Genomic DNA, 23,893 nt, shown 5'->3' on the forward strand with positions numbered 1-23,893 from the left:
GAGGGAATATTTATTGGGAAAATATTGTCTGAATATATATGTCGTGGCTTCGATTCTGTCCAACATCGGATAAGTTTAAAAAACATTTTGTCATTGAAGAACTGACACAAACCCAGTGGTACGTACCCAGTAACCCAAGTTGGTGAGAAACAGGTTCCTTAAAAAGGGCACTTGCCCAGTGTAACATAAACAGAGACTCGAGTTGGGCCGACGATTGAGTTCGAAGCCTGTTCTCTCAGCGTATCAGCATATGGCTCAAGAAGGCGGGCGAAGGATTAGAGACCTAGATAGTTGGTCGGTTCCTTGAAAGTGTGCGAAGTTCCCAAACAACGCTAATCGCTTTAAAACGAACAGAGTGTTGTACCGTGCCGTTCTGACGCTCCCATACCCGTTGAAGCTCTGCCAGTTACGCATGCATTTCTCCGCAAAGTTCGGGAATTAATATCTCGAAACTGGTGTCCTCCTGAGAATTCGTTTAGCCGATCCGCCTTGCGAACTCCGCGGCTAGGCTAATTCCAGTAAGGGCCATAAGGTAATTAATTAAAATCTGTATGAATGAATTTGTGTTAATTAGACGACGCGACGCCATCGCGCAAAACATGGGATTCCACATCCGCCCGCCAACCGCGTGGTGACGTAGTGGCGTTGGCTTTATGCTGCTAAGCCCGAGGGCGCGGGATCGAATCCCGGCCTCGGCGACCGCATATCGACGGGAAAAAGCACCCGTGCACCGTGCACTCATCCTCATCATCATCGTCAGCCTGACCACGCCCACTGCAGGACAAAGGCCTCTCCCATACTTCTACAACTACCCCGGTCATGTGCTAATTGCGGCCATGTTGTGCCTGCAAACGTATTAATCTCATCCGCCACCTTACTTTCTGCCACCCCATTAAGGAGGCGGTCGAAATTAATGCAGAGTCCACCACTACGGCGTGCCTCATAATCATATCGTGGTTTCGGCACGTAACACTCCAGATTTTTTTTTTAAACATCGCCCACCATGTCTCTGAGCAGGGCTGCAACTAACACTCCTGTAGAGCTAGATCTAGTAAACATAAATACTTACCTTATGGGGAAGTATTGATGGCCACCGCTGTAGCCCAACTGGTAGTGCATCGAGCGCGTAACGCGGTGGTCTTGGGTTCGGTCACCTACGGCGACAAGTTGTCTTTTCATCCACTTTCCTTTGCCTTTTCTTCTACATTAAATATTTGCATTACTTCATCCACAGGTAACTATACACACACACACACACACACACACACACACACACACACACACACACACACACACACACACACACACACACACACACACACACACACACACACATATATATATATATATATATATATATATATATATATATATATATATTGATGTGCCTTCTAAATAAATAATTACTTACACACGGCAGCGCTCGCCATGTCATCTTCTATACATATTCGCATACTTTGCGCGTTATTTTCCTCTTTATTACCGTGCTCAGTCTCCCTATTCATACAACGCGGCGAAGCCTTTCCATTTTGGTTGTTTCGCGCGACGTACCCCGTGCCAGCTGCTCAACCAGCGTGCGAAACGATGCCCACGACCACTTAGTTCCCAACGAAGCAGATGCGTGTTCCATGGAGCGAAGTTGACGCAATGATACGGGAAAGACACGGGAATCACGCAGGTTCTCCATTCCTTTCTTCCTTTTTCGCTTCCATTTGTGCTGCAGAGTCGTGCGTGGCCATTTTCACCAGTCTCCTCTCCTATTACGCTCACTCCAGAAGTCCTGGACATCAGCGAACTTGTCCTTTCGTTATATTTCCCTTCAGTGCTCGCCTTGTTCCTCAAATGGGCCTCCCCAATATCAGCGGCCTCTGTACATTACAACAAATTATTTTTACATTTTCCTTGTTTCCCCAATTAAGCCATCTGTGGCGAAGCGTTCGAGCATTTCTCATTTTGCTTTTATTCTGACATTGTTACTGCCACCTTTACCTTTCATTCACTTCACCGGCGTACTACGAACTGAACTTGGGTGTGTTTTAAGGGGATATACCGTCTTTAACATTGTTCTTTAGACGACGCACCCATCAGTATTCGCATTCTTTGGCAATGTTGTAAATTAAGCATGTCAACAGCTTTGTCATTTTGGCTAATCCTTAGTTTATTCGTCGTAGGTTCCTATAGGATCATGTTCGGTTTGGTTTACTGAATGATAGGTTTAGTCACTACAAAGACGTAATTTTCCTTTTCTTACTTAAACCAGCGTTAAGCCCGACTTGCTGTTAATGGTTCCTTATTGCAGATAAGAATCCAGCAGAGGCGAAGGTGCATATTTGCGACTAAATGGCGCGTTTTGTAGCAATCTTAGGAGACAATGTTTTTTTATTTTTAGCATGACGACGATTGAGACTAACTATCGTTTCCAAATTTCTCTTGCAGCTTTGACTTGCGCGTAGCAAGTCACAAAATGCGAATGTAACACAAGGTAACACCCAGAGTTGAGTATGAAGAAATTAAGTTTTTCGAAATAATTTCTCTGGTAATCAAAAAATAAAAGAAAAAGAAAACAAATTCGCAATGAGATTGGGTAATTCGAGCAATCGACTTCCCTTTTCAAATTTATTGCCTCAGTTTGCCATCTGGCTTACTACGCAAGGAAAATTTTCCAAAATCATCATTTTTTTCTTTTAGGTTCTTCGGAGCAGGGTACCAATGCAGGTCAGACCAAGTCAGAACCCCACCCCCCCCTCCACCCTCTAGAAAAACATTATGCCATCAACAAAGCAATAATAAAAATCTAAATGACCACGCCATGGCAAGCTAAAAGGTTCTCCTACTTCTCGCGCCTATATACGCACTAACATATCCACACTCACACTCCACCCACCTGAGGTCACTTCAAAGTAAACACAATCCCTCGAACTGCGTTCATATCTTTACGTCCCTCAATACAAAAAACGTTCCCTAATGAATTCCTCAAAGTAAACATTATGGTTTGACCAGCAAGCATGCACTGTCCGTTTGTCCTTCAGCCAGTGAGTGGACAGTGCTAAGTGGGGCCGTCCACGAGGTACGTTTTCCTATGCGCCTGCCTCTGCAAGACTCCGAGCTCACGGCGTTGCGCAAACGTAAACAGTGCAGACGTTCAGAATAGGTGCGAGTTTTCGTGCTTTGAATTGCAAATGGCGCCCGTCGCGGGACAGATACAGCGAACAAGACGGCGTTGCCCGAAGCAGGGCCCAGTGGACTGCAAGCGACGGCGGTGAAGCTGATTTGGAATTCGCAAAACTTGCCCCGTTGAGCTGCCACGTTCCTGTGGCACCGGAGTGAGAAGTGTCGACGGCTTGCACAAGAAGTCTATAGCAGTTATGTTAAGTGGCAAAGTCAAACGTAACGAAGATCAAGTGCGGCTTAGCACCTGCCTCGCTGTCATAATTTTATGTTAAACGAGGACAACGGTAAACGATCCATGCCAACATGCTAAATAGCACGCTGTCAAGTTAGCATGATAGAGCGTTTCGTAAATACAAAGATGGGATAAAGGTGTTATGGTGGGTAACCTAAACGTGTTAAAAGATGGCAAACATCTTAGTGACGGTGCTACAAAAAAAAAGAAAAGAAAACAGTGCTCAACAGTGGAAAGGTGTCCGACAACTACCAATAAGAAATAGCCTATACTCTCCGAAATAGGTGCAGTGCACTAGCGGATTGGAAACGCATTGCCTGGTTCTCGGCACTGTGCGTTTATACGGAGATACGTGGACCGCACTGCTCTCCTGTTGCTCTCACAGAGGGTCCCCTGACGTCCTCAACTCCTTAATGACGCGAAATCGGCATTGTATAAGCTACACTAGCCACGCAAAAAGCGCCAGCGTTGTGAGCTATTTGAACAATAGTTAAAGCACTGAGAATATAACAAGAAACGGCAAACCCACAAGAAAGTCTTCCAACTTCGTTTCCCTATTTTTTTCCTACGCAATCCCCGGTTCGAAGACTGTGTAGATGGAGGCAAAATGCGAAAACACTCGGTGCACTCAAATTTGGTTCACCCTAAATAACCCTTGGAGGTCAAAATTATTCCAAAGCCATACGCTACAGCGTTTGTCGCACCCAGACAGTTGCTTTGGGACGTTATGAACCTTACGAATCAATCCATTCGTCTCGGCCAGCCGGGATTTCATCAGATTTTTCGCTTTATAAAACAGCCTTTCTTTTCGATATCGTTTCATCTGGACTTGCACAAACCCTCCCAAGAACGTCGCCTATATATTCGATAAAGCACTTTATAGTTTTAATGGGCGCGCCTAAATAACGCTGGCAAGTGGCAGCGCTGAAGAAAGCTTTCAGAAAGCCGCATTTATTTATTTATTTATTTATTTATTTATTTATTTATTTATTTATTTATTTATTTATTTATTTATTTATTTATTTCGTTGGTTATCTTAGTGCGAAAGCACTTCTAGCGTATCAGTCTAGATTTTGCCTCTGTCTGTGTGAAACATCTTCATACGTGTTTCGTCACACGCATTTCGTATACACAGCCCCTTCTTTTCACACAAACGCCTACGTTCGTGTGTGTAAAACAAATATAGAAAGTGAATACGTATCTGTTTAATAAATATGGAAAGTGAATCGGGATTGTCATCAGGAATTCCAAAAGAAGAGAGTCGTCGCGTCAATCATTGCGATCAACAAGAAGCTCGACGACAGAGGCAGCGGTAGTCGAGCAAGCAGGTTGAAGAAAAACTGCTGGAGTGGAAATTATGCCCCGAAGGGTAAGCCGCTCAGGAGGGGCACGATACAACTATAAATTAACGATACAAATGATGAAGCAACGTTTTCCGCACACTTTCCACGAGTTCATCAACCACCTTAGTAAATCATGGCTTATTTTATCAGAGAAATGCTTATCTAAGTGTATCTTTGCATTAGTGGTTTTAGAGTGAAATCTGAATAACCTGGCATATTGTATTGGGGAGAACATCATTAATATTCAGAAGAAATTACAATTTTCGTTGGGCACAACCAGACTTGACTTTCCAATTAGCCTAGCATTGCAAAAACAGAGCCAAATCACTTAATCTGTAAGCGGACATCACCCAACAAGGCTTTATTTCAGATGAAGGAGGGGGAAGCATGAGCTTCATCTTTCCTGGTAAGAAGCTACGGGAGCTTCCACTCCAGCAGTTTTTCTTTAACCTCCTTGGAGTCTACCGACGAAGAGAATGTGACAAGGTGATTGCGATTGCAGCAACAAAGAAGACAATTCATAGCGTTGAACCGTGCCAGCGAAACTGCCAAAGAATGAAAGAGGCGATTGTAGGACGACCGATCGCACAAGCGTGTCAAGCGTGCTGCTGAAACGGGTGAAAAAGCGACAATCCCGACTAGCTGCGGAGGTTGCATACCAGCATCGCAAGGCCGAGGAACGTCTATCTTTGACAACGGCTGAGGCAGCTTTCGCACGATCTGGGCACGACTGCTGGCTTTGGTGTGTAGCTCACGGAATGCCGCGGTAACTGAAATGTGCACAGAAAAAAATGAATGCAGATGTAGAGCTACGGAGTTGGTGTAGAAGAGAAAAGCTGCTTCACTTGGTGAACTTTTCCTACGAAGCAACGGTGCCCGTGCCTGCACGTATTTGAATGCCCGAGGGCCCCTAAGCCAGCTACATGCCGGCCCCCTTGAAAGGTGTCATTGTGTCGGGTCGTCACGCTGGCGCGGCGGACAAAGGTTGCTCGTTTTTCAAGGTTTATTTGTTTAAACATTGTCGTTATATGGCTGCTGTGCCTGCTTTGTTTGCCTTTATTGGCAACGCGACTCGACCTCAGCGTGCCGTACACAGGGGGTAGCGCGGTTTCCGATGGCCGCGTCTTCAGAGATGGTTCAAGCCATCGGCTGCAACTTGAAAGCGAGTTTTTGAGTCCTATCCTAACGTTGACGAGAAAACAATGAAGTAATAAGAAGAGAGAGGGGAGGCGGAAGGTGGGGGGAGGGGGCATTCACCAGGACACCACAGCAGGTGCGAGGGCCGTTACTTTTCACGAATGCCGAGCAGAAGACAATTTTTGGAATAGGAAACTTTTACAGGGCGAGAGAGAGAGAGAGAGAGAGAGAGAGAAGGGAAGACGGAAAGGCAGGGAGGTTAACCAGACCGAGTCCAGTTCGCTACCCTGCACATGGGGAGGGGAATGGGGAGTGAAAGAGAACAATGCAGGGGCTCTATAGGGGTGGTATACCACTGACGCGCTTAGTCTACAGGTTCGGAATGTCTTAGAAGCGAGTCAAGGTGTTCGATGCCAACTTTGAAATGAAACTAACTATACCCGCCGTGGTTGCTCAGTGGCTATGGTGTTAGGCTGCTGAGCACGAGGTCGCGAGATCGAATCCCGGCCACGGCGGCCGCATTTCGATGGGTGCGAAATGCGAAAACACCCGTGTACTTAGATTTAGGTGCACTTTAAAGAACCCCAGGTGGTCGAAATTTCCGGAGTCCTCCACTACGGCGTGCCTCATAATCAGAAGGTGGTTTTGGCACGTAAAACCCCATAATAATAAAAAAATAGAAGGGTGTCATTATTGAGTAGGCCGAATGTATTATTTTTATTCGCCCTTGCACATGAAGGAAGAGAGTAGGAAACGTGCTTCCGTTAAAGAACTCCACCTATCCGCTGACAAAGAAATCAATATTTATGGATACTACCCCATTTGGGAGAGCTCTGCATACGGCTGCTGCAGCGGAACTAAAGCAGTCTTGGTTAAGGCAAAATAATATACGTATGCAGATGATGGCCCAAGCTATGCATGTAACCAAAATGAAGTCTCTCACAGGCGTGTGGGTGGCCTATGAACACCCACAGTATATCAACGTACGCACACAAAAAAAAAGAAAACGAAAGAAAGCGACAGAAGGCATTGCGGTTATCGAATGATCTGCGACAAAACCAGCAAACTCTTGAAAAACAGCTCATACGACCAAAGCAAACGTGGGGTTCCAATCTCCCATCATGCACTTAGCTTCTCCATTTGCTAGTTGCGATGCATTAGCATTGCGTTTTTCTGGGACGGTCTTCCGGGAGTCGAGCTCAAAACGAAAAAAAAAGAGAAAAAGACGAAAAGTCCGCATACAATTTTTTTTAGGTTTATGCGTTTTATCTTTGGCTCTGCGCATGAGATACGATATGCGTTCTATTATGCTGTTACCACGGTTACCATGTCTTCACAGTGAAATGTTATTCTTGCCTTTCGTCAAAAATGCAACAAGGACAGGGAAAGCAAGGAGAAGAATGGCAGAGACGTCAACCAGATGAACGTCCGGTTTGCTACCCTACACTGGGGGAAGGGAAAGGGGGAACAGATAGAGGAAAGCGGCATAGCGCCCGACAGGCGTGCAGCCATAGTGACTGTTCTGCATGACCATAAGACAAATAAATGTTCAGGTATCAGTGGCACTCATGCATGGCAACAAACTATTTCTTTCTACTTAAATGACATCTTTCCAGGGTGAACGCGCAACCTATATCAGCATTCTAGTTAGCTGCCGAGAGGGGGGGGGGGTAGGTGAGTGGGTGACGTGCGTTCACAAGCGGCACGAATGCGCATACGTTGCCATGAGGACGGCAACGATTGACTTTGTAGCTGTCGTGACACAGATGGCGACGCGAACAGTAATAAAGAAAAACGTTAGATTTAGAGCAAAGTGCCTCTGGGAATATGTCCACGAAGGTATAACCACCAATAAAAACGATCCGCCAGCAGCATGAATTTGTGGCTATGAAATGTTTCTGTCTTGAAATTTCTTAGGCTTTGCGTCCATCCACCACATTGACTCTGCCGAATGTGCTCAGCGCTTTGATATTACCGCCACCGCAGCTGTGACACGTCATATTATATATATATATATATATATATATATATATATATATATATATATATATATATATATATATATATATATATATATATATATATGTATGTATGTATATATATATATAATATATATATGTTCACTTCGGCTGCGCCTATACCAGAGAAAATTGGTAGGCGTACGTCACACCCAAAATAATATATATCTTGAAGTAGTTATTCAAAGATTTATTCTTACAATCATTGATGTCACTCGATTTGCTCACCTGTGGTCTTTATATTCTCAAACGCATTTTCATGGCCTCAGTGAGCTCGTATGTAAGGTGCTAATCTTCAAGCAGCTGCCGCAGGACAGATTGCGCGTGGAATTATTTTCTTTACCACAGTTTGGGGGTGTTCCATATCCGACGAAAAAAAATACACATGAACTACACAATGCGTAAAAAAGCAAACATCGAATGCACGACTCCATTCGTTGTTCAGATCCGTGATCTGTGGAAGGACAACACCGCCCACAGCCACCCGATACCCTACCCGCATTACACGAATGTCTATTCAAATTACAGTTAAATTCAAACTGTCGCACACGACTACATCTACATCGGCAGAACTTGCAGCTCTCCATGCCGCTATGATGTACATCACCGAAGAGCCAACAGAGAAGTGGGTCATATTTTGTGACTCCAAGGCAGCCCTTCATAGCATCAAGTCCGCGTTACGTCACAGAACTTACGAGCAAATGACATCTGAAATCAGGGAACTGCACCACCATGCTCTGGAAAGAGGACACCACATTGTATTTCAGTGGATTCCTGCTCACTGTGGCATCGTCGGCAACAACCTAGCTGACAAGGCTGCCCGGTGTGCCCACGAAGATACAAAGACGCGTCCAACACCTTTGGCGAGGTCGGACGCTGCCAGAGAACTTCGCCTACTTGCGCGCAAGAAGTCCCAAGATCTCTGGACATCAAGTGGCTTCAATTGCAGATTACGTCAACTGGACCCCACGCTACGGCTACAACTGCCACCTAGCCTTTCCCGCGGCGAAGCAACCTTGTTGTGTCGCTTGTGGTTGGGAGTGGCGTTCACGAACGCATACTCCTACCGTATGGGAATGGCCGAGAGCCCGATGTGCGACTCCTGCGGGTGCGAGGAGTCCATCGAGCACGTATTGTGTACCTGCCCTCACTACGATGTCCACCGCCTCCCTCTGCGGGCAACTTTACACAGACTAGACTCGAGACCATTCACCGAGTCAAAGATACTCGGACCGTGGCCACAACCGTCACTGGCTCGAAAAGCGATTCGTGCACTAGTGCGGTACTTGAAGTGCACGGGCTTAACAGACCGCTTATAGTGTCATTGTGTAAGTTGTCCCTCCCACATGTACTCAGTGCTGACTCTCTCCCTTTCTTCCGCTTTCTATTCCCCTTTCCCCCACCCCCAGTGTAGGGTAGCAAACCGGATGCTGTTCTGGTTGACCTCCCTGCCTTCCCTACCCTTGCTTTCTCTCTCTCTCTCTCTCTATTCAAATAGAACGAGCTAAACATAAATACCTAAGAAAAAGGAAAAGAAAAAAATGAGAGAGAATGAAAGGAGTAAAAAAAGAAGAAAAGAAAGAAAATTATGGTGTCAACTGTGTTAACGCATGAGACGAGATAGAGAGAGAGAAGTTTAATGATACAAAATGCAGAGAGGCCGGCCTGAGGTGTAGTCCTCTAGCCAGCTACTCCGCGTTGGGGGAAGGAGAACAGGGAAAGAAAGAGGGAAGAAAGAGGTGCATGATGGGTGACGATGACGAGAGAAGGAAGATGTAAAACATATGGCAAGCAATTTGGCATGCTCAAAGCCTACAATCCAGGCCCGTACTTTTTAGAAGTTCAGTAACGCCTGAATTGCCTTGACACTCGAATGAGCGTGAGGCCAAAAGCCTAAAATAATTTCCTCCGACAACAGTGGGCTGTCGAGACGCGTAAAGTCATTGTTCAACTTTTGACGCTCTTCCACGTACTTAGGGCAGTCACAAAATACATGACCTATAGTCTCATTCGCATTGCACATCTCACAGTCTGGAGACTCGGTGCGTCGCCATGAGGTGCACGTATCCGCGCGTAAACGCTACCCCCAGCCTTAGTCTGTGCAGAAGACTGGCACAGCTGCGTTGAATTTTCTGTGATAGCCTAAATTTCATGGTAGGGTCCAATCTCTGGAGTCGTCTGTGGCGATTATCCGGATTGTCCCAGTGCTTTGCTGTCGATTTTCGTATGACACTGGAGAGGAGGCAGTTGGCTTCCGCTCTTGAAAAAAAAATTGCAAGCAGTGACTCTGGTTCTTCGAGTGGTTTCTTCGCTTCGGCATCGGCCATTTCGTTGCCGTGTATACCACAGTGACTGGGAATCCACTGAAATGTGATGTGGTGGCCCTTTTCTTGCGCTAAAGTGTAGACTTCGGTAGTTTGAAGAACCAGCACTCTGTAAGCGCTTTCTTTCGAGAAGCAAAGCAACAGATCATAAGCGCATTTTAAGTTTCATGGTGCGCGAAGGAAGAACTAGAAAATCCGCATGTTTATCTTTCTTTACAAGACCGAAATATTTATTTATTGCCTCTTACTAAAGAACGAGAGGGGCGAGAAAGGGTGAAGTCAATCAGCCCAGTTGCTTCAGTAGGCAAGTCAACCCAGTTCATCAGCGCACTTCTTGCGTAATGAACTCGTTGGCTAGGGTATTTTCATCATTGCATAATACGTACCGATCGAGGGTATTCGTAACACCGCCACGTCTGCAGCATTTGAAGTGATCCAAGGACTGTCAGAATAGCGTCACCAACGTGTCATCTAACGCCCCAATTCCTACGTTATGGCTGTTATGTAACTATTATGTTGTGTAGCTCTTGTATGCACTGCTTACAATTGTGCATTGCGTTCAATTGCGTGCTTTGCTCTACACAGCACACAACAGAAGAGTTAAACTCAGTGGTGAGGTGACAAACTTCGCTAAGTCATTAAAGAATGACGATAAGGGCATACAGTGGATGAATCGTATAGAACTTCTTTTCAACCAGAACTGAGCAGGCAGAAGTCTATGATTTCTTTGCTCGGTATGTGATACTTTCTCACTGGTTCGCTCTCTCCTTTTCGTATTTCGCTGACTCACTCAGGAAATTAGAAGTCTCTCTCGCACCCGAAAAACAATATTTGCAAATTTGCGAAATCCCTTGGGTTTCGAACTCACTTAATGACACAGCAGCATGCTGTGGCACCCGACACTGACGTCTTCTCAGCGTCTCTGCGATGTACACGACATCACGTTCGTACGCCAGAGTAATTTCCCGCTCGGCACAGAACATGCGCAGATGCCACCCACGTTACTGTGCGTCCTTAGTTCCTGAGACCACGCACAAATTACCAAGCACAAAAGCTATGCGATAGCGCAGGGACTGGAGAGTTCGGCTCCCAACTACACCTGGTCGTAGAGTGGTGAGGATATGATCACCGACGGCGCTGTTGAACGAAGTGCTGTTTTGCTCCACCGTGTGGCGATGGCGTGCACCTGACGAAGAGAAGGCGGCCTTCTGGCGGCGTCCCTGTGACGCCGAAGACATGAAAATGACGAAAACAGACAGACAGCCACATATATATTCTGTGCGAGCCACAAAAAAGGAGAAACGGCATTTTTTCCCAATTACAAACAGAACGGACCGTCACTGAGGCAACGGTGAGACGAGCGGCGGTTTTCCTTTTTCGGTTTAGTACAGCTAACACAACGTGGTTAAATAAATAGTCCTCGCAGTATCAGCCAGGCAAGTGTAACGGTACATCTGCACAAACATCGACGTTTTCCCAGCCAATAGCAGGTTGTTCACATTACTGCGAGGCGACAACGGTATTCTTTGACAACACGGCGGGTAGGGGAACTCTGCCAAAAACAACTCAATGAAGCAAAATGAGCAAACAGACAATGTTTCACAGACCAGAACTCGCAAAGAAAGCGGCCGGAAATGAAACGGCACTAGGCAGAGAAAACTGACGTGAGGGACTACGTGAAGTACACAGGCACACAGCTTTATTATGCTTCAGAAAAACGAATGATAGAGGGAGAGAGAAAAGAAAAAAATTAAATTATGGGGTTTTACGTGCCAAAACCACTTTCTGATTATGAGGCACGCCGTAGTGGAGGGCTCCGGAAATTTCGACCACCTGGGGTTCTTTAACGTGCACCTAAATCTAAGTACACGGGTGTTTTCGCATTTCGCCCCCATCGAAATGCCGCCGCCGTGGCCGGGACTCAATCCCGTGACCTCGTGCTCAGCAGCCCAACACCATAGCCACTGAGCAACCACGGCGGGTAGAGAGAAAAGAAACAAGGAAATAAAGAAAGAGTAACTGTGGTCGCTTTAATGCGTGTGGACCTGGAGACGCGGATTTAGCGGCGTTTAAATGGCGTCACCTGTTTCCAAGTGCCCCCGAAACTACTGCTTCGACCGAAGCACGTCTTCGCGCTTCTTCCTCGGCCTTCTCTTTTCGAGTTCTTTCTCGTTGAAATGCATCTCCCTCTTCTTTTTTTTATAAAATATATTTAAGGAAAGGTTGTTGCCTATGTGTGGCGCCTGTTACTCCTCTTCTCGTACATGATAGCTATTGTCTTTTTTTTCTCTTTTGAGCTCACACCTTTCATAACGTCTTTATCTGGACAGCATCTTGATCTGTATCAGCTGTCTCAGTGTTGTCCGCTTCTGTCTATCTAGCTACTTTTTCTGTGCTCCATCTGGCGCACTCACGACCCACCATGTTGCCGAATCGGAATGGAAAAAAAAGAACGCACACACAAAATGCGTGCAATTGTGGCATGAACAATATATATATTATAAAGGAGAGAGAGAGAAAGAAGTTTAATGACACGAAATGCCGAGAGGTCGGCCTGAGGTATATTCCTCTAGCCAGCTACTCGGCATTGGGGGAAGGGGAAGTGGGAAATTAATTAACCAATGACCATGATGAGCTTGGAGAATGATTCTATGTGAATTATTATAAAGGAGGTTTATTAGGGTTCGCAGCGGCCGCCGGCTCTACGATGCACCGAGCACAGTCCCCGAGCTCGAGCTTCTGCTGCGCGCTTGATGCTGCCGATGCTGCTGACCCAGCGCGCATGTTCGTTATCTTCCTTACAATGGCCCCGCGGAAATAAAGGAGCCATCCTGGCGACTTAGGTTTCTGGAAGGACGGTAGAATCGTGATACGGCTTGAGACGCTGAACGTGAATGACTTCGCGGTTACGACGCCGCATGTCGGACGGCGGCGTTAGCGGCTCAATGAGGTAATTCACGGGTGATGTTCTCTCGAGAACGCGGTATGGCCCGTCGTACTTCGGAAGGAGTTTTGAAGCGAGCCCAGGCGTGCGGTGTGGCACTAACAACCAGACGAGAGCGCCCGGGAGAAAAGTGGGAGTTGAGTTCTGGGCATCGTGAAGGGCCTTTTGACGGTTCTGGTCGTCCGAGGTGAATCGGCGGGCCAGCTGGCGACATTCCTCGGCGTGTCTGGCGGCTTCCGAGATCGGCAGGCATTCGGATGGGTCAGGCCGGTAGGGCAGAATAGTGTCGATTGTGTGCGAAGGAAGACGTCCGTAAAGAAGGTAAAAGGGTGAGAATCCGGTAGTGGCCTGAGTCGCGTTGTTGTAGGCATAGGTGACAAACGGAAGAACGAGGTCCCAATTAGAGTGATCAGGTGAAACATACATGGCGAGCATGTCACCAAGAGTTCGATTAAAGCGTTCCGTGGTACCGTTCGTCTGTGGGTGAGAAGCAGTGCATTTACGATGAACAATAGCGCATTCAGCAAGCAGGTGTTCGACGACTTCAGATAAGAAGGCGCGGCCTCTGTCGCTTAAAAGTTCACGTGGACCTCCATGACGAAGGAGAAAACGGTGAAGTATGAAATTGGCGACCGCTTGCGCTGTAGCATTTCGTAGAGCAGCGGTCTCCGCATAACGGGTTAAGTGGTCGACCGCAACGATTATCCACTTTTTGCCGGTAGGAGTCAACGGAAGTGGCCCGTAGAGATATATGCCCACGCGATCAAAGGGTAGGGATGGGCATTGCAGAGGCTGGAGTTCACCGGCGGAATTGTGTGGTGGCGCTTTACGGCGTTGGCACTCACGACAAGAGCGGACGAACGTTCGAACGAAATTGTACATTCCCCGCCAGTAATAGCGGTGTCGAAGTCTTTCGTAGGTTTTGAAGACTCCCGCGTGGCCACACTGAGGGTCGACGTGGAACGAGGAGCAGAGCTCTGATTGCAAGGGTCTCGGAATGACGAGTAACCAGGTGCGTCCCTCTGGGGCATAGTTGCGTCGATATAGTAGCTGGTCTCGAATCGCAAAATGAGGAAGTTGGCGCCGAAACGTACGTGACGCGGGAACTTTCGACGTATCCGAGAGAAGGTCGAGCAGAGATGCAATCCAGGGATCATTACGCTGTGCAGCAGCGATAGTGTCAACGTCCAGAGAGGATAGTGTACGCTCGCAGGCGGAGTCGGCACGGGCCTTCGGGGGAAGCGGCGATCGGGATAGCGCGTCAGCATCGGAGTGCTTTCGCCCGGAACGGTAAACCACGCGGATGTCATATTCTTGGATTCGCAATGCCCAGCGGGCAAGACGGCCGATGGATCTTTGAGCGTCGACAGCCAACATAGTGCGTGGTGGTCGGTCACTACGTCAAATGATCGGCCGTATAAATATGGGCGAAACTTGCCAAGCGCCCACACAATGGCCAAACACTCCTTTTCTGTAACGCTGTAATTGGTTTCCGCCTTGGTTAACATGCGACTCGCGTATGCGACGACGTATTCCGTTATATCCGTTATATCCGTAACGGATCACGTTACGGATATGAGACGGCAAAGTGCTGGCCGACTCCTGAGCGACGGACACCAGAGATAGCTGAGCAGGATGCGTTGTTGGGCAAGTTGGTTCATTGTAATTCGGAACAGTGGTTGCGCTTACTAGACAATCTAGACTAGACAAGATGGACGCTAGAGCCCTGAATAAAGTGTTAGTGAGAGGTAAAAACAGGAACAAGAGCGTACATTAGTAGTGCATGGAGTCTTTGCGAGAAGTTGTAACATTAGTGGGGTTAAACAGGTATACGACGTCAACTTCAGAAATCTACTCGCGGCGTTCTCACATAATAGAACTGAAACATGTACAGCGCTAATTTTCATGTTTTGGAACAACGAAAGCCATGACGAAATAGTAGGAGAGAGATGTCTGGTATCAGAGGTTTTAGTTAATTTGCACAGTATTTGTGAAAATGAAACGTAGACAGGCCTTCGTGAGCCAACATTCTACCAATTTACTTTGGACAATAACAAAGTGAATGACTTAGAAAATAAGCAATTATACCAAAAAATGCTATGACGTGCACGTAGATACGTCACATAGTTGCGAAACTAAAATCTCGTCGCCAGATTAAAGAACCTTCGTAGCCCGCCTCTACGTCCTAGCTCTACTATAAATGTTTGAGATAAAGCTATTATTGCCAACTGACGCTCCAGTTCCATTGGAATGGCTGACACATCTATGTGCGATCACTACAGATATTAGGAGGCCATCGATCACCTCCTCTGCCATTGCTCCAACTTCGATGAGCAAGGCAAGACCTTCTGGCGTGCCTTGAGCAAACTGGATAATTGGCCTGCTACCGAGGCTATATAAGGTGCTATCAACCTTTACTCAGCCCTCATCAGCCTGAAAGCTCATCAGCCCAAAAATCCATACCAGCGCTTTTGCAGTACTATATGTGTACTTTGAATGAATTTGAGTACACGACTGAACTACACTGAAAGGAATTATGCTGAACTGTCTGTCTTTCTCTTTCCCTCCTCCTCGCCACGTGCAGGGTAGCAAACTGGAAAGTGTAGTCTACCTCCTCGTCTTTCTTTCTTTCTCTGCTTGAATCACCCCCTTATTGTTTTGTCATATCAGGACGCTCAGCAAAACGCAAAAATTAAGGTGCAGAGTTTTCCAGCCACAGAACAAAAATCTCAAATAGATAAACAAAGCAGTGGCGATAAAGCGCTTGCGGTTACCTTCGTTTGGAACAGAACACCGGTAACAGAAGCACAAGACAACACAGCGCAACAGAACCCTGTATGCGGCACCACCTCTCCTCTTGAGAATAAACAAGCTGCTGCCTTTGTGCGGTGCCGACTCGGTCTCGTCAGGTTTTCCGCCTCCTATGATCTTCGATCGCGAGGCAGTGTTTCCGCCCTCGTGCGCCTTTTCAATGCCACAGGCGTCCAGCAATGCCCGCAATGCCGTCGCTTCCTTCAACTGCAGTCAGCGCTTCACCTGCGCCGATAGACTCCGGTAGACGATCTGGTCGGACATGCCTCGTGCAGTCGGTAGGCATCGTAGCGACAAAGTGTGACGATTTGCAATGGAACATTTGGCTCTTGCTACGATTCCTACAATTGAGCATGAGGGGAGAGTTTGTAGAGACTTTATAAGCGCTTTATACACTATTTTGCAAAGAAAGATATTTCAACTGCGGCTGCGACGAGACGATCAAGCAGCTCCTCTATGACTGTCCATGTTTCAGTGTGGCTAGAAAAGTGCTCTCAACCACGCTCGAAAAAACTGGACTATTGTCCCGTGTCGGAGGAAAAAGTCCTACAGGACACCGAATCATGCTGGTTTCCGCGTTCAGTGCCTTGAATGTGCTGCACGGATTCTTAAGGACTTGTGAATTGTGCGACAGACGTTGCAAGTTGTATGGCGCGTTGCATCGTGTTATTATGTGCATTTTTTTTCTCTTTGTTTTTTATTCCTTCTATTATCATTTATTTACTTTCGCCCTTTCGTCATCACAGGGTAGCTAGCCAGTACATGCGGCGGCCAACCTCCCTGCCTTTGTCTCTATTTTTTCGCTGCCTCTCTTTCTACATGACATGTTATAGCATGTCCCACACTGCTAAGCTCCATGCAGGCCAACCAAGAACTGCCAAGAGCAGTGGGTACAATTCAGGTTATCGTAGCTCTACTGTTGGCTATGAGCGACGCGGTAAAGGGCGGATCACCATGTTAATATTGACCACCGGGTCTTAACGTGCATATAAATTTACCCGATCTCTTTTGTAAATAGAAAAGTCGACTTCTGCTGCTAAATTGAACGGCAGCTAATGAGTATGAACGAATTGAAAGAAAGTACTAAGCAGTAAAATTACTGAATAAGTAAGTCGTGAAGTTTTACGAGCCATAACTACGATCTCATTACGAGGCACGCCGTATAGTGGGAGACGTCGGGGTTCATTCTGACCACGTGATGTTCTTTAATGGGCCTTAAATTTAAGTACACGAGCGTTTTTACATTTCGCTCCCATCAAAATACGGCCGCTGCGGTGGCGATCAAATCCGCGATACCGAGCTCAGTAGCGTTACACTCTAGCCACTTAGCAACTGCGGCGGCTAGTACGAAGCATGAGACCACATTCATTGCATTGAATATTACCGACACGATTTCGCGCGTCACCGCGGTGGAAGTGGAACAGCGCAGCACAGCGCAAATGAAGCACTGCGTAGTTGACAGCTCGGTGTTGTTTGCAGCGTTGACAGTGTTTTCGAAACGTGGACCACAGGCACCGACACTTAAGCAGATGCATAACGCAGCCCACAGCTATAGGGGGAAGCATAAGAGGCGGCTACATTTTCTCAGCTGCACCCAACAGGTCCTTATTTGCATGCACAAGTATAGCGCAGGCCGCGATGCATCGATGGCAGGTGTGGGTTTGGACGATCAATATCCGGCGAAATACGGTTCGCGTCAGCATCCATGCGCTGCCCGCTTATATTTTTCTGTCCCTCGTTTACGTGGCCTTATTATATTTTTTTATTCTCGTAAATGCTTCGTCGCACACCACTCGTTACATATTCACGCACACGCGATGGGCGAAGAGTGCGTTTGTCAACGTGCCTTGACGTGCGCTGTTTGCGCAGCTAAAAGCGATGAAAGAGAACCGCATCCTTCAAAGATTGACGGGTTGCGTTGCTCCCAAGCACGTCCTGCGCCCAACGCGGATAAATGCGCTCACGTTTTCTTTTTCTTTTTGCCGTTCTGTTCGCGGTGGCTGCCAGTGTAAACAGCGACGCAAGAAGGCACTCGAACCTGGGATGCATGGTCACGAATACGCCGTTATCGATCCAGCACTGAAGCCGGGAAGTAGATAGTGGTGCTTGCACACAGTGATGCTAGCTGACGTAACTGCATGGCGACACCCCAGCGCCTGGAATGAAATAACTATTGTGTTGAATATTTATTTGCCCAACAGTCCGAAAGAAACCGCTTCTACGTGTTACTACTACTACGTTACTACACATGCTGTAGACGTGCATAGTCAAAACCAGGTTTTTTTTTTCTTTTGTGTGTGCGCGTGTGTGCGTACGCTACGATGCTTGGTACGTAAACTACTTTATTGGGCACACTTCCTCTTGACGTTAATTATCGAAGCAGCGCGTACTTGTTTTGCTTGGTGTTTGTGAACATGCCGTTCATTTACTTCAGCTTAAAGTGGCACTGAGTAAATAAGGGAAGGGCTCAGTCATGAGCAGACGCTGCGTCTAGGCAACATTTCTCTTCATCAGGGCCTAACGAAGACAAGATTTTTATCCGAATCTGAACTTATAGGCTTTAAACTCGTTTACTGCGACATCAACCTGTCTAAGTGAATGAGTTTAGAGCCGGAGCAATAGATGAACTCCAATGTTTCCTTTTTAAGCCCAACGTAATGTGCATTGCTTGATTATTGCAACGTAATGTGCAACGGCTTGATTGAGTGCAGACATGAATGGGTGGTTTGTCGATGCGTAGACGGGAAAGCAACGAAACTTGGATTCTTCTTCAATTTGCAAAATCAGGCGGAAATGCCTTACGCTGTAGGTGCTAGCACAAAAAGTGCACACAAAAGAGAAAAAGCAATTTATTAACAGCATAACTCGCGTTGAGTATGGAGGAGTGCGATTCATTATGTAAAAAAGACGTGAGGCGTGCAGACAGGGCACAAGAGTAGAGACGTGGACAACACGAACGCCGACTATCCAATAGTCGGCGTTCGTGTTGTCAACTTCTCTACTCTTGCGTCCTGTCTGCACGCCTCACGTCTTTTTTGCATAATGAATCCTTACCAACTAGCATAGCTTTCTGTCGTTCTAAGTGGAGTGCGACCTACTCAGAACACCAAACAATTCGTTCACTTTAGCGTCACCTTTCAGCTCCTAAGGCTCTGAAAGCCAGTAAGATTCTAAAGTTACGAGAGCGCCGTTATGAATGCATTCCTGTATCGTTGAATGCAGTGTCACATTCGGTGGTGAAGCTGAAGCATAGCTTTTAAAAAGAAAGAACGATTCAAACATGTAAGGCGTAATCGAGTATTTCCGGCATGCTCCTCGGCAACATACAACGCGCAACCGGCGTCCGACCGACCACGATGTTAATCCCCGCCTTACGTTTTGTTGAACTAATTTAATGGTTGGCGCAGTAATGTCGTGCGTCAGTTCCACCTTTTCGTGGCATTCTCACTTCAAGTGAGATGCTACGCTGCGCGCTGAAAGCCCTCTGAGACTCCTGCTAACCGCAACTCAAAAAGGATCGAGCGCCTTTATGCGGCCAAGCGACTGTGTGAATTTGTGAGCATTACCTGCACACAGCTGTAAAAATTTCAACATTCACTCACACTTAGGCACCACACAGTAATGCAATTCAAAATCAATGCTGGAGTTTCAAACTGAATGGATCCCCTTTTTAAAACACGACAATATAGGTGTGAGACTACAAATGCAAACTGATGCTGACACCCCGACTAATTCTTTTGTGGCTTCATTCACCGCGAATCGCGTTGGTGTGACCGTCGGCACCTTTCAGCCTCTTCAAGCTTTGCCACTGGCGACTCACAAATACCTCGGGTGATGCCCTTATCTTTTTTCACAACTTACGATACATACCTATTCACGCCGCGTCGTGTTAATATCTCACAGCTTACAATGATCAAAGACGCAAATAAATGAACCGATATTCGCAGCCCTTGCTTACCTATAATGTGTACTCGCTAAAAGTGTCTGACAAAGTTTCGCAGGCGTTTTAGAGGGTCGAACATCAAGCGCTACCATTTAACACAGATCTACACAATCCTTCACTGGCCTTAAGAAGAGCCACACTATAACAGCGGCCTACGTTTACTCATAGATGCCGCAGTATTATTCCTAGGTTCGTTGTCTTCAAACTTAGGTCTAGCCGTTTGATTTTTAAAAGAAATGCAGAGGCTATGATAGTAGTCGATATGTAGGACTACGAGTTAGTTTTGACGAGATGGCGTTCTTTATCCCGTGGTTTAAACTCTGAACAACAGTGCTCTTGGAATGCACCACCGTGGCAGTTCGCCCCGGCGGCTGGCACTTTGAACTCGCGACGCCGTGGTGAGCCGGACGATGCCTACGTATTGACATAATGGAACAATTTTTTTTCAGCCAATACGAGCGAAAAAAATGCATGTGTAAAAAAAGAAAAGCCGGAGTAAGACACTTCGGTGCACAGAAACAATGTTTCTTTTCTTAGCGCCTCTATGCGGCCTTTTCATTCCTGTTTCACTGAACTCTCCATGACGATTTCAGACGGAAGTAATTTTAGGTATCAACTTGCAAGTTGTCTGAGGAAGAGGAGGAAGCAAACTTTATTGCTCTAGAAAGAGTAATTCAGTGGTCGAGCCGGATGTCTTGATCTTTTATTGGTTGATGACGATCTCCGGCCTGCATGGTTGGCGCCCCTATTCCAGGGCACCACTGAGCGTGGCTGTTCATCGGGTATGATCCAGCAGCCTCCGTTGGAGGCTGGGGTCGCCGCAGGAGAGCATGCTCTCTCACTGCTCCGCACTCGGATTTTCCCGACTGACCGGAAGCAAGCGGAACTCCGATATTAGATCACACCCGCGCACTTCGATGCTACAGTGAACTCTCTACAAAACATCCTCAAGCGAGACATGCCCTTTCTATACTCTGCAGACATCGAACCAAACGAAAATTAGAAGGACGAAAACCTCTGGAAGTTGCGCCAACTTCTAACGGTATTTAGGTGCACGAAATATACCGGTGGGATTACGCTGTTCTTGTGGCGTTGAACTCGGGAAAGAAGTAAATGTCGTATGCTGAAACCCCGGCACAGTGGCTCTCTAACGCTCTCATTCACTCACTTCGTTAGTCTCCGCTAAGCGAGGTGATTGCTAGCATCTTGTTACACCTTTGAGTCTCCCACATAATCTGCTGCGTCTCCGCTTCCGCTGTAAAGACAGCATGGAGAGCATCGGTGGATGCGCAGAAGTGCACAGAAGCGCCAATGAAATCACACAAACATTCCTCGCACGTCCTGCCTTCTCGATGGTTCCTCTATTTCTCGTTAGACCTGGAGGTACAGAGTTCGGGTGCAAATGAGGTTAACAGAAGGCTGAAAGTTCACTTTTCACTTCCCTCTATGACACTTTATTATTTTATTGTAATAGCACATTGAGTCGCAAGCTCTCGTCAGTTCAAAGAAATACACATACACAATCTCCGCGCCATCCCTCCCTCCCTCCCTCCCTCCCTCCCTCCCTCCCTCCCTCCCTCCCTCCCTGTGTGTGTGTGTGTGTGTGTGTGTGTGTGTGTGTGTGTGTGTCTGCTTGCATGTGTGCTTGTGCGTGTGTGCGCGTGCGTGCGTGTGTGCGTGTGTGTGTGTGTGTGTGTGTGTGTGTGTGTGTGTGTGTGTGTGTGTGTGTGTGTGTGTGTGTGTGTACGTGTGTGTACGTGTGCGTACGTGTGCGTACGTGTGCGTACGTGTGCGCGCACGTGCATGTGTGTGCATGTACGCGTACATGCATTTGCGTGGGTGCACGCATGTAAGTGCGTGTGTGTTTGCGTGTGTTTGCATTCGCAAGGCCGTCTGGCGCCCATTGAGACCTCTGCTTACTTCTGCAGGTCTGCTCGTTTGAAAACCGTTGCCTTCATTAATGCCACTGTCACCGAGGCAGCGCGGCGCATCACTATATTATTTAATTGAAGAGCATGCGGTTGGAAGTCCACTGTTGGCAGCATATAACCATGCCAGCAGCTGAAGCAACCAGCGTGGGGACGTTATAACGCAAGGAGAACAATACTTTGCTTTGAAGAGGACTGTTGAGATCCCGAAATGCTGTTTAGGTAATAATATTTGTCAGTTGCGTATTTATTTTATTCAGTATGCGATGGCTTGCACGGTGCATAACTTTTCGTATCCCTCTCACGCCATTTTAAGAGAAATTCCTTTGCAATCGCACTTTCCATCTTACAGTTTGTGACTTGCAGTCGAAGCACTGCAAGCGGAACAAGAAGAACGTTCGGTGACTGATCTAACGTTCCAAGATTTAGACCACGTTTGTTGCAAGCATGATTTACGGACAAGCTTATGCATTTTCGATTGGGTCCGATCCATGGAAGGGTTTATTCCTCGCTGACTGCCAATACGGTTAAGCGGGGCAGAAGCAAGGAAACCCTAAATCAGCTACTATACTACGACGGTTCTCTGGCTAAGCGTGGTACTCCGTCCGGCCATTGTTGCTTGCCCGTTTCCTCCCTCAAAAGTTAAGGTTGGGCTGGCCCGTCAGGATGAACCGCTAAGAACAGCAGCGGGGCAATATTGATGAGGTCAGAAGAGAGATCCCGTCCACCAAAAAGTAGCAGCTTTAAAGGGAGCTCATATTTCAGGAAGCAACTGGACCTGATTGTTTTTGGAGGGAAAAAATGAAAAGACATAAGAAAAAAGTTCGAATGTTCCGAGCCTTGCACATTTAGTGATCCACTGCTTTAAGAACTACGAGAGAAATATATAAATGAGCAAAACCCGTTCACTGTATACATCTAGGCCTTTAAAAAGATATGTAGTGTTTCTTTTTTATTTTCTTCATTTTCACATGCAAGCCTGGATATGTCTGTGTGTGATTCTTCAGTTGTTTCATTTTTTATGCACGCCTCCCAGTGTCGCACAATAATATGACAGCAGACACACAAAAACCTCGAACGGAAGTAATATGTGAAGAAAAAGCGCATGAGGCAATACTGAGAAAAATTGCTAACATTGTGCCCTCTTCGCCGGCATCGATTGAGGCAAGTAGAAATCAATTTGGCGCAGAAACCTATCTACATCAGTGAATAGTGCGGCTTCCTTTGTTGATAGTCCGTTTAATGCGAAACGCTAGGCGGATAAACTCCCGGCTTTCGTCATACGTCGAGCCGGGTACATGCTTTAATTTTGACCCGACAAGGTAGTGCCAGACAGCGCGAACTGTGTTTTGCATAAGCAAGCAATAAATAGTGGCACAATACCTCTACATATAATGTCGGCTGATATCAATGAGCAACACAGACCTCGTAATGGAATAGCGCTTGATATTCGACGCATTCTATCAGTCTCTTACCTTACATATGTATGTTTGGGTTACCCCGTTGGGGCGCCACTGGGTATGCACGCCTTTTTGGTCAATCCTCCAGAATAAGTATTTGCAACTCTCGCACAAAAAGTACGTATGTATTTGCTATCGTACACTGGGCTGGTCGCATTTCGGCATTGATGGAAACGGCGCAAGTGCATGAATATACCGTGAGATTTATAGAGTTGTGACCAGCGCGGTTTATTAACATAAACATTGCGTGAGATTAGACACTGCCTAAGATGAGCAATTGTACGCACCAAATTTAGTTTGACTGATGCTTCGCCTCGCATAGATTCCAATGAGTGTGCCGAATCTGCGCAACTACTTTTTTTTTTTTAATGGGTCAGTCGTTTTACGAGACGAGGCGTCCTGTTTATTTTGTTCGGCATTCTTTACAGGAGTGTTGGCTTTGTAATAAGGTACAAGTTGTATCTTACTTGCTTGGAGTGCACTTTGAGGCGAAATCCTGTAATCTGCAGAAGGACATAAAAACCAAAACAAAAAGAGCAAACAAATATGAGTGGTTCGCTTGAAAGACGATATTTGGTCAAC

General features: G+C 46.7%; 1 protein-coding gene across 8 annotated transcripts in view; it reads right to left on the reverse strand.

Moving 5' to 3' along the window:
* LOC135913959 (uncharacterized) overlaps positions 1 to 23,893 on the reverse strand; it is a 614,840-nt gene that overhangs the window by 575,656 nt on the left and 15,291 nt on the right. For all 8 annotated transcript variants that reach the window (XR_011514597.1, XR_011514596.1, XR_010568173.1 and 5 more), the window contains exon 2: positions 1,070 to 1,154. Coding sequence is in view for 3 of the 8 variants with exons in the window: in XM_070538862.1 (XP_070394963.1) it covers positions 1,070 to 1,154 (85 nt within the window). In the remaining 5 variants the exon portion in view is untranslated. The remainder of the gene's footprint in view (positions 1 to 1,069; positions 1,155 to 23,893) is intronic.

Source organism: Dermacentor albipictus, chromosome 5, assembly GCF_038994185.2.
Source record: "Dermacentor albipictus isolate Rhodes 1998 colony chromosome 5, USDA_Dalb.pri_finalv2, whole genome shotgun sequence".
In the NCBI taxonomy this organism is placed as follows: Eukaryota; Metazoa; Arthropoda; class Arachnida; order Ixodida; family Ixodidae; genus Dermacentor; species Dermacentor albipictus.